The sequence below is a fragment of the Elephantulus edwardii genome, unplaced genomic scaffold (assembly GCF_000299155.1).
Source record: "Elephantulus edwardii isolate Elephantulus edwardi_28Jun2011 unplaced genomic scaffold, EleEdw1.0 scaffold00166, whole genome shotgun sequence".
Classification (NCBI taxonomy): domain Eukaryota; kingdom Metazoa; phylum Chordata; class Mammalia; order Macroscelidea; family Macroscelididae; genus Elephantulus; species Elephantulus edwardii.
Window position 1 is genome coordinate 6,226 of NW_006399916.1, and position 15,090 is coordinate 21,315.

Genomic DNA, 15,090 nt, shown 5'->3' on the forward strand with positions numbered 1-15,090 from the left:
TGTGCGGGGAGAAGGGTGCAACAATGAATGAATGGAATCCTAAAATCTCTGTAGATGTTCATTGAAATGAAAAATAAACAACCTAAATTAAAAAAAAAATCAGGAAAGTAGTACGTCAGAGATGCATCCTGTCTCCATAACTTTTCAATCTATATGCAGAACTGATCATTCGGGAAGCAAAGCTTTATGAGGAGCCATCAGAATTTGAGGAAGACTCATCAACAACCCACGTTATGTAGATGACATAACTTTGCTTGCTGAAACTGAAGAAGAGCTAAAGGGCTTGCTGCAGAAGGCTTCACAATCAACACTCACCAGCAGTCAAGAAATCAGATGAATTGCAGTGGAAAAATCTGCTGTCAGTGACCTCTCCAGAGTGCTGAAAAGCAACGATGTCAGTCTAGAGACTAAGGTGTACTTAATCCAGGACATGGTCTTTGCAATTACTTGCTATGTATCAGAGAGTTTGACAGTGACCAAGGATGACAGATGAAGAATGGATGCCTTCGAATTGTGGTGCTGGAGAAGAGTCTTGAACATACCAAGGACTGCCAAAGAAACAAATAGGTCTTTCTTGGAGAGGGTGAAACCAAGTTTCTCCTTGGAGGTGAGGATTTTGAAGCTCTGTCTCACATACTTTAGACATGTGACCAGGAGAGAAGGAAGTTATGCTTGGAAGGGTGGAGGAACAGTGTAGAAGAGGAAGACCTAGGATGAGATGGATTCAATCAGTGACTGGGGCAATGGGGGTTGGTGTGTCAGAATTAGAGAGAATGCTCAGGATAGGGCAGGGTTTAGAGCTGCTCTGCATAGGGTCGCTATGGGACACAGGTGACTCAAACGGCACATAATACCACCACCACCACTAGTTACTTCCCCAAACACTGGTCTGTGCCACCTCAGGGTTGGTATTTTGAGGGTGAACACTGCTGTGGGTTACAATGGTTCAGTAACCCCTTTTTGGACAGAGTGCCTTGTTTGGTGAGCATCTTCCCTCCATCTACAGTGTGTGACCAGGTGCAGCCCTGCACTCCTTGCTGTTCACTGAGGTGTCCAGTAGCTGAGCAACCACCAGCTTCAGGGGGATGAGGAAATGGAGGACAAGGTAAGGGTTTGATGACTCACTGACCACACCGTACCTCAAGGGACTGAGATTCACAGTCTAGCAGGAGCTGCAGTCCAGTAGTACTCTGGCCTTCAAGATCCCTCTGCAAGACCAGGGGCTATATGAGTGCTTCTTATTTCAAAGAGATTTTGTTCATGTGATAACATATAAAAGAATTTCCCCACACATAGCTATTTGGGCTCTGAGCTGGGACATTTTGGCTCTGTGGCACACCGACAGCCCACCATTTTGGCTTCTTTCTTATTTGAGGTTATGACAAATATTTCTTTTCTTTTTTTTTTTTTTTTTAGGCTTCCTGAGATTGACTGTCTCAGAACACTGTGTGGAAGTAAGCAACTGGCTCCTTCAGACAGAGCCCAAGGGCATATGGTGGATGTACAGCAGAGTGAACTTCATTATGACTACTGAGTTGTTTCAAATACAGAGAACCTTCACTAGTCACCTGGCTAGTGAAAAATAAATATTATGAGGAGAAGCCAAGATTCCTATCTGTGGAGAAGCTCTCTTTTTGGAATTCGTCTTTTCTCTAGATTGTTGTTATTTTCTGATGTTGAATTGACAGCAACTCATAGTGACCCTATGAACAGCAGATCTGAACCTTGCCCTTACCCGTGCTATTTCTCCATCTCTGAGACAGTTTTAAGGAATACTGGCCAGAAATCAAGGAGCTACTCTCCTCTTTGCTGGGCTTCATGAGTCAACAGGCAGTGAATAAAGCTCAGAACTCCAGGAGACAGATATCAGTCAAACACATGACCATGCTACCTCCTTCTGAGACATAGCTTACAAAGGTAGTCAGAGCAGGATAGACGCACAGCTGCATAGCAGCTGGATCTAGACCAAAGAAATTTTCATCTTGGCTTTACCACTGTGTGATATTGGGCAAATCAATCAACCTCTCTGTGTCTCAGTTTCCTCATTTGCAAAGTTGGGATAACAACAGTAGCAATCTTATTAGACAGCTGTAAGGAAAATAATAATGGGATGCTTCCAAGGCTGGTTGTTCTTGTGTGCCACTGAGTCAGAACTGACCCACAGCTGATCCTCCAGTGGGTTTTCACAGTCAGTAAATCATACAGGAAGAGACTGCCCATCCATCTCTCACGGAACAGCTGGTTGATTTGAACCATGTGCCTTTGGGATTGCAGAGCAGCTTCTTACCACTAGGCTATCAGAGCTCCATTGCCTAGCTAGGAAAAAAAGCAAGTAAACAAGTTTGGAGATAATAAACAGAAAGGACAAGAAAGGCAGAAAAAAGGCTGCAATCAGCACAAGGCTGCTTGACTCACAAGAAGGCACACATCTGCCATGTTTTTACCTTGCCAGGTCTGCGGAATGCAGGACACAGAGATTTCTAGTGAAGTGGATCCAGAGGACTCAGGAAGTCAAGTGGGCTCTTTGTTGCAGACACGAAGCACTCAGAAGTATCTGGTTCCCACCAGGAGAGGTGGTTGATGCATGGCTTCTTATTCAAACCAGGGTAGTTTCTTATACAAACCAATACAAACTTGAGCAATGAGTCAAAGTAATAGGCATTGTCTATGAAAAAGGGTCAAATACTTTATTCATCTCTATATAACATATAGAAAAGCAAGCAAAATTAGGTTTTCCTCAGCCATCCTCTCCACATTTTGTACAGTTTCAATGAGCTATAAATCACCGATTTCTTCACACCTAAGAGAAAGAAGAAGAGAGGATGAGACAACAGAGGTTTACTACGTGTGCATATTCAGCAATAGTACTGGTTACATTCTGATCAGAGGCCTGTCTCTGGACCACAGAAGCAGATAACTGACTGTGGGGTCGTGGAGACCATGGCCACTACTATTTACCAAAGACTTTGCCCAGCACGTCCCACCCAGGAGGCTTCAAAGCCCACTCAAGGTTTCCTCTCTAGGAAATGTTCTCTTTGCCTCCCAGGCTGAGTTCAACATGGTATTTCCAGGTATCTGGGCTTATCTTGATTAGAGTATTTCTTGCATGGCAGAAAGATGGGACAATCTGCTAGTTTACTCATCCAACCCTCTGCCTGGACAGTGGGCCCCTTGGAGACAAGGCTTTGTCCACTTCTTCGGCAACCCGTCATGGAGAATAGATAGTATCAGCACCCTGCTCTGGCTGGGTACATGCCTCTGCAATGACTGAGCACACACCTTCCACCACGCACTTCTGGCCTACCGACAAGTGTGTGAAATCCAGAGAAGATACTGTGTTGAGGCTGACATCAGTCTGTGTTTAGGGTGTGGATTATGTATGCCACCGCCTTTTCATGGGAGCTATGCACAGTCTCAAACATACATCTCCGGGAGCACTGTTGATAAGGCAGCAAGCCCATTCTGAAGATTCTGCACACTGGGGTTTGCCCTGAAGTAGGCTCAGTTCACTTTGAAGAGGGAGGTGAAAATGCAGGGAGTAAAAAATCATTACTGAATACTTCCAGATAATCTGGCTTGCTTTTCTACTGGCTGACTTCTTGCAAACTGATATATCAATTGGAAAATACAGCCCATTTGGGAATCCAGTACTACTTCCCCTGTCTCCACAGCTTTTAATTTTCTCCCAGGAGCAACCACTCTGGTAATCTCACTCACCTGAGCATAGTAGACTGGAAAATTATTACATAAGGTGCTTTTCAAAATTCCAGCTAGTATCAATCAAGAAACAAAACAGTATAGAGGTGGTTGTATATAATTAGGTTTTATGAAGTAACCCCAAGGTACTGAGTCACAACTAGAGAAAGCTACACAGACCATGAGAATTCCCAGCTCATTTGGAAAACATTTAGTCACATATTCCTTAGAGTTTAAGCATGTTAGGTAAATACATAAAGGACATAGGTTCACCATGCAGCTTTCCCCACTCCCTCTTCTAGTGGATAGAAGTCTCTCTATGCCTTTTGCTTATTTTGTAATTGGGTTATCAGTCTTTTTTTTCTGGAGACCAGTAGTATTCTATAAACTTTTGTTATGAGACCCTTATCTGAGATGGTATTGTTATGTGCTGTTGAGCAGCTGTGACTCCTACTGACCTATGTACAACAGCTCTGAACCCTGTTCTATTCTGTGCCAACCTTATTGTCTCTGAAACACCCACCCCCATTACCTCAGTCACTGAATCAATCAATCAATCTCATTGAGGGTCTTTCTCTATTGTGCTGTATCTCCATACTTCCAAGCATGATATCGCCCTCCAAGGACTCTCCTTGCAACATGCCCAAGGTATGTCAGATTCATTATTCATTATCCTTGCCTTCAAGGAGCAGCCTGGTTTCACACTCTCCAGGACAAATTTGTTTGTTCTCCTAGCAGTCCATGGTATATTCAGAACTTCTTTTTCCCCCCTTCTTATGTAACAGCAAGTTGGATCTGACTGGCACAGGCCTTCTCCAGTGGAGCATCTGGTGGATTCAAACTGTGTGCCTTTGGGATTGCAGCACAGTTTCTTGCCACTAGGCCACCAAAGCTCTCTCCATGGTATATTCAATACTCTTCTGCAGCACCACAGCTTAAAGGCATCAATTCTCCTTCTATCATCCCTAGTCACTGTCTGCCTTTCGGATGGATAGCAAGTAATTGTAAAGACTATGGCCTGGATCAGGCACACCTTAGTCTCAAGACTGACATCGTTGCTCTTCAGTACTCTGGAGATGTCCCTGATAGCAGACTCTCCCAATCCAATTAATCTTTTAATATCCTGGCTGCTGGTACCAAGAGTGTTGACTGTGGAACCAAGCAAATGAAAGCTGTTAATAATCTCAATCTCTTCTCTATTTATCATGATGCTGTCAATCGGCCCGGTGGTGAGAGTCTTTGTTTTCTTGATGTTGAGTTTCAATCCATATTTAAGGAACAGTTGTAAGCAGACATTATTGATTAAAATGTGGAATGTGAGAAAATGAACATAGGAAAATTGGACACTGTTAAGAAAGAAATAGAATGCATAAATATTGACATCCTAGGTATTGGCAAAATAAGATGGACTGGCATGGAACATTTTGAGTTACTGTGCCAGAGATGAAAAGGTAAGAAAAAAAATGGGGTTGCTTTCATCATTAAAAAAGTAATTTCTAGGCGAGCTCTGGTGGCCTGGTGGCGGGAGACTGCACTGCAATCCCAGAGGTGCACAGTTCAAACCTACCAGATGCTTTGCTGAGGAGGGAGGGACAATCTCCTCCTTTAACAGATCCGATTTGATGGTACACACATAAAAAAATAGTAATAAAAAGAATTTTTTAAAAAAAGTGATTTCTAGATTCATCTTGAAATACAATGTTGTTAGTGACAAGGTAATATCTATATGCATACAAGGAAGTCCAGTGAATACCACTATCATTCAAATATATGCACCAACAACTAGAGCCAAAGAGGAGGAAATAGAAGATCTCTACCAACTTTTGCAGTCAAAAATCAACTGAATTGCATTAATAAAAATAATAGGTGACTGGAATGCAAAAGTTGGGAAGAGAGAAGAAGGATCAGTAATTGGAAAACATGAACTTGGTAACATAAATGGAGCTGGAGATAGAATGAAAGAATTCTGTACAATCAACGATTTATTCATTGCAAATACTTTTTAGAAGAAACACAAACACAGGCTATACACATGGATCTCACTTGGTGGTATGCACAGGAATCACATCAATTACATCTATGGAAAGAATTGCTGAAGCAGCTCAATAACAGCTGTGAAAACTAGGCCAGGTACTGATTGTGGAACAGACCACCAACTACTCACATCAAGCTGAAGTTAAAGAAAATGAAATAAAATCTATGGGAACCAAAATTTGATCTTGAATCTATCCTACATGAATTCAAAACCATTTCAGGAACAAGTCTGAGGCCCTGAATAACAATAAGCAAAGACCAGATGAGTTGTGGGAGGATATCAAGAATATCATCCATGTTGTTGTTGTTAAGTGCCCTCAAGTTGTAGGCAACTCATAGAGACCCTATGAATGAAAGTCCTCAACCCTTGCATGACTTTTATCCTTTCTCCAGGTTAACAGGGTTTCCGGAGGTAAGCTATTATGGAAGTGGATGCCACTCCTGCTTCTAAGCTTGTTTTAATTGGGGAGCTCCATCAAACACTGTCTGCTATTGGTAACCATTATCACATTTGTCACGTCAGTGTCAAAGTGTTTAGCTTCACAGCAACCACAAGTTACCGCTGTACGGCAAGTGGACACACCAGGGCTATACGATCTAGAAGAATGTTTCACCAAAAACAATGAAAAATAAGACTGAGGGCCACGGATTAAAAGTCACCTACCTTGGGCTTGGTAGCATCACTTTCTGTCCACTAGGCCAGCTGATCTCTATGTTGATGTTTTATTGTTAAGTGCTGTGGAATTGTAGGCGATTCACAGCGACCCTATGAACAAAGTCCTCAACACTTGTATGACTTTCATCCTTTCTCCAGGTTCAAAGGGTTTCCGAGGCAAGCTATTATGGAAGTGGATGCCATTTCTGCTTCCAAATCATCCATGAAGAATGCAAAATGCCCCTCCCTGTGGCCTGGGGATCTCATGCTGTCTGCATGCCTAACTCACGGCTTTCTACGTTTGTTTCTGCTGTCTACTCCTGGAGCACTGCACCATGGTCTCCGGAAGCCGCTGTTGAAGAGATTTATGTGGCCGCCGTCTCCTTCCAGCACCCTTCAGGCCTGGGGCATGGATTTTCTTATGGCCCGAAGGCCAGGATAGCTATGGAGGAAGAGCTGACACGGAGGAACAGTTTCTGTTTCCCCGAATACATAAGCGAGCGGGGGCCCTCGCTGACCCCAGGAAAGCAGCTGGAGCAGCTACAACAGCAACAGGGGGAAGAGGAGCGACAGAGGTTACAGCAGCGGGAAGAACGACGGCAGCAGAAGGTACCGCTAGCTGCAAGATGCATTGGGTGGTGGAGCACCCGCACCCAGCAGTGCCGGCCAGCGCGTGAACTGCTCGGGCTGCGGAGCGGAGCCGCACTACCAGGACCCCAGCCTTTCCTGCAACCTGCCCAGAGAGAAGTTCTGCAGCGCCGCGACGCAGGCGGACGGCGGGCTGGTGAGGACCGTGTGCCAGCTCTGCTGGATGCTGGTGCACCATCGGCGTGCCCTGCACCTGCAGGTGAGCCGCGCCCAGTACCTGGAGCTGGTGAACGCCGCGCTCCGGTGCCCAGGGCCCTCCTTGGTGCCTGATCTGGTCGCAATGGTAGGCCTCAAACAACTGATTGTGCTGGGGAACAAGGCAGACGTGCAGCCTCAAGACTCTCCTGGCTAGCGGCTCCGGCAGTGGCTCCGGCGGCTGTGTCCACGCCGGGCTACTTCCGCAGTGTGGCTGCAGCAGGTTCCAAGATCCCGGTGGATAATCTCGGGATGGAGAGGAGAACCGGAATCCGCCAGCCAAGCCTTGCACGGTACTCAGGGACGTGCAACTGATTAGCGCCAAGATAGGCTTTGGGGTCGAAGAGCTGATCTTCCTGCTTCAGCGCTCCTGGCGCTACCGCAGCGACTTATTCCTGGTGGACGCCACCAAAGCAGGCAAGTCCACTCTCTTCAATACGCTCCTGGGGTGAGCCTACTGCAGCGCCAAGGGCATAACAGGGCCATAGTCTCCCTCTAGCCTTCTTAAGTTTCCTATTTGCATCCCAACTCCTTATAGAATGTTTGCAAGACAAAAGAGGCTTAAAAACGATGCAATGAAAGCGGAAGATGATCTTCCTGAGAGGAAGAACAAAATCAACTCAATTTCTTGAAAAAGCACACTTACGTTGTAGGAAGAGTTGGGAAAACAGAAGGATGACACGGCCTTAGAGTTTGATGCAGATTCACTTGCCTGTGACATGGAAAAGGAGCTTGACATGGTTGTAGACAAATCCACCAGACAAGTGGAACTGATGCCAGAAGATGTAAAAGATTCACACTGGTACTATGATACCCCTGGAATTACAAAACAAAACAAAACTGTGTTTTAAGTCACCTAACTGAAAAAGAAGTAGAGGTTGTTTTGCCAAAACATGTCATTGTTCCAAGAACTTTTTATTCTTAAACCGGGAATGGTTCTCTTGTGGGTGCTATAGGCCGCATAGATTTTGTCCAGGGAAATCACTCGGCTTGGTTTATAGTTGTGGCTTCCAACTTCATTCCTGAGCACATTACCTCCTTGGACAGGGCTGATGCTCTGTACCAGAAACACGCAGGCCACTTTATTACATGTTCCAATGGGTGGAAAAAGCGAATGGCAGAATTCCCCCCTCTTGTGGCTGAAAACAATACGTTAGGAGGAGGACTTGAGGAATCAGAAGCTGTGGCTGACATCAAGTTTTCCTCTGCAGGGTGGGTCTCCGTAACACCTCAGTTTAAAGGCTACACACCTCAGGGAACAGCTCTGATAGTCTGGCCCCCTCTCTTACCACATATTGTGACCATCAAAGGAAAGCGCATTAAGAAAAGTGTGGCCAATAAAACCAAGAAGACTCCTTCCCTTGTATATAATCTGCAGGAAAAAAACCCCAGATAAATGTTTGAGGCTGACCTTGTTTATACAAAATATTAACTATGTTGAGCATAACGACTACAGACATTGAATTGTACCAAATAAAACTATAATAAAGCCCTTCTTCCCCTCCCCCAAATAAATGCAAAATGTCATTTCGAAGACTGAGGAGGAAGAAAAGACCAAGATGTCACATGAGACTGACTATTACACTAGAGCACCAAGAAGCCAAAGCAAAGGGAAGAAATCAAGAGATGGTATTGCCAAATGTTTTTTCCTAGTTGGAAGGTTTTCTTTTTACCTTATTGGAAAAAGTTTTTGATGATCCCAGGAATTTAATCCCATTTAATTTTATCCTCTCCAGACTGTGCATTTCTGGCTGTATTTAGCAATCTTTTTATGCCATAGACTAGGTGCTGTCAGAGACATCTGTAGAGTGCTGAAGAATAATGATGTCAGTCTGAAGACCAATGTGTGCCTGATCCAGGCCATAGTCTATGTAATTGGTTGCTATGCGTCAGAAAGGTGGACTAGGACTAGGGATGATAGAAGGAAAATTGAAGCTATGGCTTCTCAGCATTTTAATTCTAATTCAGAGTCTAATTCAAATTCAGAGTCTCGTCTGACATCTATCTTGGTCTTTTCTTCCTCCTCTACCTTTGTAATGACCTTTTGAATTCTTCATAGATGATATTCTTTTTTTAAATTTTTTTTTAATAGATGATATTCTTGATATCCTCCCACAGCTCATTTGGTCTTAGCTCACTGGTGTTCAAGGCCTCAAACCTGTTCCTGAGATGGTTTTGGAATTTGAGTGGGATAGACTAAAGGTCAAATTTTGGTTCCTGTAGATTTGATTTCATTTTCTTCAACTTCAGCTTGAATTTGTATATGATGGTGTATTCCACAGAATACTTGATTGTGGTTATGTGAAACCTATAGTTGGATCAGGAGGCAGTCGTCAGAACAGAGCAAGGAAACTCTGCATAGATCAAAATCGGGAAGTATGTATGCCAGGAATGTGTCCTATCTCCATACCTTTTCAATCTATATGCAGAACAGATCATCTGGGAGGTTGGGCTCTATGAGGAGGAATGTGGCATCAGGATTGGAGGAAGAGTCATCAACAACCTGCGTTACGCAGATGAACAACCTCCTTGCTGAAACTGAGGAGGACCTGAAGTGCTTGCTGCAGAAAGTCAAGGACTGTAGCCTTCAATATGGATTGAGGCTCACCATCAAGAAAACAAAGATTCTCACCAGTGGGCTGATTGGCAGCATCAGGATAGAGAGTAAAGAGATTGAGATTGTTAACAGCCTTAGTTTGTTTGGCTCCAAAATCAACACTCTTAGTATCAACAGCCAGGAAATTAAAAGATAAATTGCATTGGGAGAGTCTGCTGTCAGAGACATCTGCAGAGTGCTGAAGAATAATGATGTCAGTCTGGAGACCAATGTGTGCCTGATCCAGGCCATAGTCTATGTAATTGGTTGCTATGCATCAGAAAGGTGGACTAGGACTAGGGATGATAGAAGGAAAATTGAAGCCTTTGAGCTGTGGTTCTGGAGAAGAGTACTGAATATATCATGGTCTGCTAAGGGGAAGACCATGGCATGATTCAGATGCACCTTAGTCCTCAAAATGACACCAATACTACTCAATAATTTGGAGACGTTCCTAACTAAATAGTTTCCCAGTGCAATACTGTGAAATGAATAATTAATAATAAACTAATAATTAATAATCAGCTGTGGCTGAAAATGAGGAAGACTTAAATTTCTGCTTGCTGCAGAAGATTACATCTCAACATCAAGAAAACAAAATTCTTTACCACTGGGTTAATAGGAAACTTCATAATAGATAGAGAAAAGATTGAGAAGTTGTCAACAATTTCATTTTATTTGGATCTACAATCACCCCACTTGGTACCAGCAGTAAAGAAACCAAAAGATGAACTGCATTGGAAAATCTGCTGCAAAGGACATTTCCAAAGTGCTGAAGAGTAATGATTTCTGTTTAAAAACTAAGGTGCACCTAATTCAATTCCTGGTATTTTCAATCACTTGCTATGCATCTGAGAGCTGAACAATGTCTAAGGGTGACAGAAGAAGAATCAATGCCTTTGAGTTGTAGTAATGGAGAAAAGTACTGAATATTCTATGGATTGTCACGAGAACAAATAAGTACGCCTCGGAGAAAGTACAAACTGGGTGCTCCTTGGAGGCAAAAATGGTGAAACTTGTTTCATATATTTTGGCTTGTTGCTAGAAGTGTCCAGTCCTTGGAAAATGTCAACATCCTTGGAAAGTTAGAGGGTCCATGTAAGAGAGAAAGAACCTCAACAAGATGCACTGACACAGTGACTATAACAATGGGCTGTAAAAAATCTCTGAGTTTATCAGAGATGATGAGGATGGCACAAGATACAAGAGGGCTCAGATCTGTTATTCACAGGTCACTATGTGTTGTACAGTCAACTTGACAACACACAACAACATAATAACAACACAACACAGTTCATGCAAGTATGAGACTCTGAATTCCCCATGTGACCTTAGGCTCATGGATCCAATAATGACAAAATTCTCTGGAGAAGTATGTGATGACTAGGATTTGAGAGGTCATGCCTTCCCATCATTCCCTATTTTAGATATTTGGGAGAGAAAATGAACACGCTCCAAAATACTATTAAAATTCATTTCTAACACCTCACCTCAGGGAAGGGGACTGCTCCCCAAGTCAAAAAGTCTTAGAGCAACTTTTATTCTTCCCTTTCTTTTATTTTCTCAAGCCAGAATGAAACTCATTGCTATGAAACAGATTCTGATTCAAAACAAATTTTTATTGGGTTTCTGAAGCAGTAATATTTACAGGAGGAGACCGCTCATCTTTATTCCTTAGACTTGATAGTGGATTAAAACTGCAGACCTTTTGGTTAGTCACCCAACATGTGATACATTATGCCAAGGCTCCTTGTGATGCTTTAATCAACAAGACCTAGCCATGTGCTGTCTATATCCTGCTTGAATCTTTTCTGTGTGTTTTGCATGTCCAGATTTCAGGCTGATAATTTCTCACCTGGTTCACTACATCTACATCTACCATATTTTTTATGCAAATAGACTTCTATGCATATTTTTACCAAATTTACCTGCCCCAAAGCCATTTTCTTAGGTAGCTTTTTTATTTTAAGAAAAAAAAAACCCCACAAACAACAAAAAACAGCAACACATTAAAAATTAGCATAGTGTGGAGGCAAAGATTTTCAGACTCCATCTCACATACTTTGGTCATATAGCCAGGCGGGGCCATACTTTGGAGCAGGACATCATGCTCAGAAGGGTAGAGGTATAGTGCAGGAGAGGAAGACCCTGATGAGATGAATTGACACAGTAACTGGGGTAATGGGTGTAGGTGTGTCAGAGACAAGTGAGACTGGCTCAGGATAGGGCAGAGTTCAGAGCTATTGTGCACAGAGTCAGTTGCAAATGATTTGACAGCACATAACAACAATCTAGGAAAATACCTTGAAAGGAAGGGACAATTGTAAACAAAACCCGTAAGTTTCTGCTCACTAACATTAGCTTCATTGCCTTCTATCTCTCTTCTCTAGCTGTGGTGGTCTTTCTACATTCCTTCAGTGGCTTCCCTTTGCCCTCAAAATACACCCCTTAATATGGCTTTTTGGACGCAAGAGTGGCATCCACTTCCTAAACAACATGCCTCGGGAAACTCTATAAACTTTGATAAATGTTGATAGTTGTAGAGGGGCGTCAGGCCTTTTCATAGGATTGCTATGAGTTGTGTTTGACTCGAAGGCAATCAACAACACAATACAGCTTTAAGGGCCACCCTTTACCTGTTGCTGCTTCCTTGATCACTTTAAGTTCTCATGGCTCACCTGCCTAGCCCCACAGCAGATACCCATTTCTTTCCAATCACATCAGAAACCAAAGTGGAAGCAAGCTTGGAATAGCAGTTTGCATAGTGTCTCGTCTCTTAACAGTTAGAATGGAAATTGTCTCCCACCATGCAGTGTGAGAGAGTTGAGTGGCCTTTCTATGTTCCTCAGCTGGCTGCCTTCAGTTGCTGGCTTGCCAGATCTGATGAAACTGGAGATATCCTGTAGCACAGCCCAATAGAAATCAGAGCTACCTTCTAAATAATCACTTCTCAGGCAGGAGGAACATAAAACAGGGTGGTTTTGGATGCATTTCTGCACTCACATTTGAATATAGGTATGTCTGCCAGGGCACCGTATGTTAAGGGAGCACATGAGAACATGCTGTCATGCCATTCAATGCAGTTGACTAGAAAAGGTAATCTTCAAGCTGATTTTAATGTCTGGTTTCCTTGGTTTTTTAGGAATAGAGTAATATTTAGATATACAATCACTGACTCAAGTTTATCAAACACCTACTGGACACTCCTAACTGGACTTTAGACTATCTTGGTAGCTGGGAATTAATATTCCTACTGTTCCACAGAAAAGAGGTTAATTTACATACCATCAAGGTTATAGAAAGAAGTGAATAATTGTGGTTAGGTGCCTTCAAGCTTACTAAGACTCATAGTGACCCTATGGACAATATAGGGTCCTAATCCTGAATCCTTCCCCATTCTCATAATTTCTGATATTCCATTGCTCAAGTCCATTGATACAGTCAGCGGTCTCTGGTGTCCTAGAGGGTAACGAGTTGCGCTGTCAACCCTAAGGCAGGCAGTTTGAATCCATCAGCTGCTCCACTGGAGAAGAACAGGCAATCTCCTCTTAGACTATTTTTAGCCTCTGAAGACACTCTAGAGGGTCAGCTAGGAGTTAGTTCCAACTCCATGAGAAAGCGAGCAAGATTGCTAATAGTTATTTTATCAGTCCATTGTGTTTGGGTCTTCCTCTCTTTGACTCTCCACCTTTCCCAGCACGATGTCTTTTTCCAAAGACTGGTCCCTCCTGACAGCGTGCCTGAAGTATGTGGGATGGAGACTAATACTTAAAAATCTTGTCTTCTAGTCCCAAGTAGTTGTTGTTGTGTGCCATAGAGTTGAAAATGACCCATAGCTGACCCTCCAGTGGTTTTTCAGAGGCAGTTAATAACACAGGAGGAGATTGCTGATCCTTCTCCCACAGAGCAGCTGGTGGCCTTGAACTGCATGCCTTTGGGATTGCAGTGTAGCTTCTTGCCACTAGGCCACCAGAGCTCAAGATAAGCTCCTTGAATATAAAAGTGCTCCTTGGCTAAGGGGCTGAAAGACCTTTCTTTTATAAACAGTGATGAGGCTACAAAGGGGAGGAGTGAGAGTGGCTACTAAGTTGAGTATAATAGGGTTTTCGGACCCTGCAGATGATCTATCAGCTGGCTGAATGACTGGATGGAAGTTATTCCTTGGCAATTTCATGCAGGTAACAGCAAAAGCAAGGCACAACAACAGCTACTGATGTAACAGAAGAACTTCAAAGAGCAGGATGACAGGAAATGCTTTCACACTTAGGATACATTTTAAGAAGCAATTTTCACTACCTGGTGAGGCAGGTTAATTATCATTTTGAAATTATAACATTCAGATGAACCAGGCAGCTGGCCTAAGTCATAGCAATGAAGTTGTATGTTGAACTCCAGTCTAGGAGACTCACAAACCTTTACACTCACATTATCATCATCATAAACCAGAGAAATCAAAGCGGAAAGTTAAGTACATGCTTATCATTTTCCCCACTTTCTGTAACTCAGAGCAAGGTTATGCATATCAGGTGGCTATGGAAGTATATCATCTGAAGTGGCACCTTTAAGGTGATGTAGTATCAGTTCTTTTTCTTTAGGCAGATGCAGAGATGCAGATCTTTGTGAAGGCCCTGAGGCCAAGCCCAGTGACATCGCTGAGAAATGTCAAAGCTAAAATCCAAGATAAGGAGGACCTCCCCCCTGCCCAGGAGCTCTGATATTTGTGGACAAACAGCTAGGGGATGGCTGTACACTTCCAGATTACAACATCCAAACAGAGCCAGCACCACTGGCATCTGGTGCTGTGTCTGCGTGGTGGCATTATCGAGCTTTCCTGCACTACCTCTCCAGGAAGTATGATGATCTGCCCCAAGTGTTCTGCTTACCTGCATCCTCATCCTGTTGACTGCAGCAAGAAGCGTGGGCACACAACCTGCGCCCCACGAAGAAGGTCAAATAAGAGGCCCCTCTTCACTGGCTCCCTTGCCTCTTGCAGGTGCCTCCTTCTGAGCCCCATAGCCATGGGCCCTCAATAATTCTCTCATTGAAACAAACAAACAAACAAAAAGATGCTGTGGTAGCCTCAGAGGTGAAAGGGAAGCCAGCAAGGGGAGCTCTGGTGGCCTAGTCGTAAGGAGCTGCAACTACAATCCCAGAGGCACACGGTTCGAATCCACCAGATGCTCTGCCGGCGAAGGAGGGACAATCTCCTCCTGTACCAGTCAGATCTGATTTGACGGTACACTTACATAAAAATAATAAAATAAAA

At 43.5% G+C, this 15,090-nt stretch overlaps 1 protein-coding gene across 1 annotated transcript in view; it reads right to left on the bottom strand.

Annotated features, from left to right (window-relative positions):
- Positions 1-2,726: 2,726 nt before the first annotated feature.
- The window catches only part of LOC102871944 (mitochondrial translocator assembly and maintenance protein 41 homolog), a 152,373-nt gene continuing 140,009 nt past the window's right edge, over positions 2,727-15,090 (bottom strand). Inside the window, exon 8 of the mRNA XM_006895366.1 lies at positions 2,727-2,800. Within this exon, the coding sequence (XP_006895428.1) occupies positions 2,727-2,800 (74 nt within the window). The remainder of the gene's footprint in view (positions 2,801-15,090) is intronic.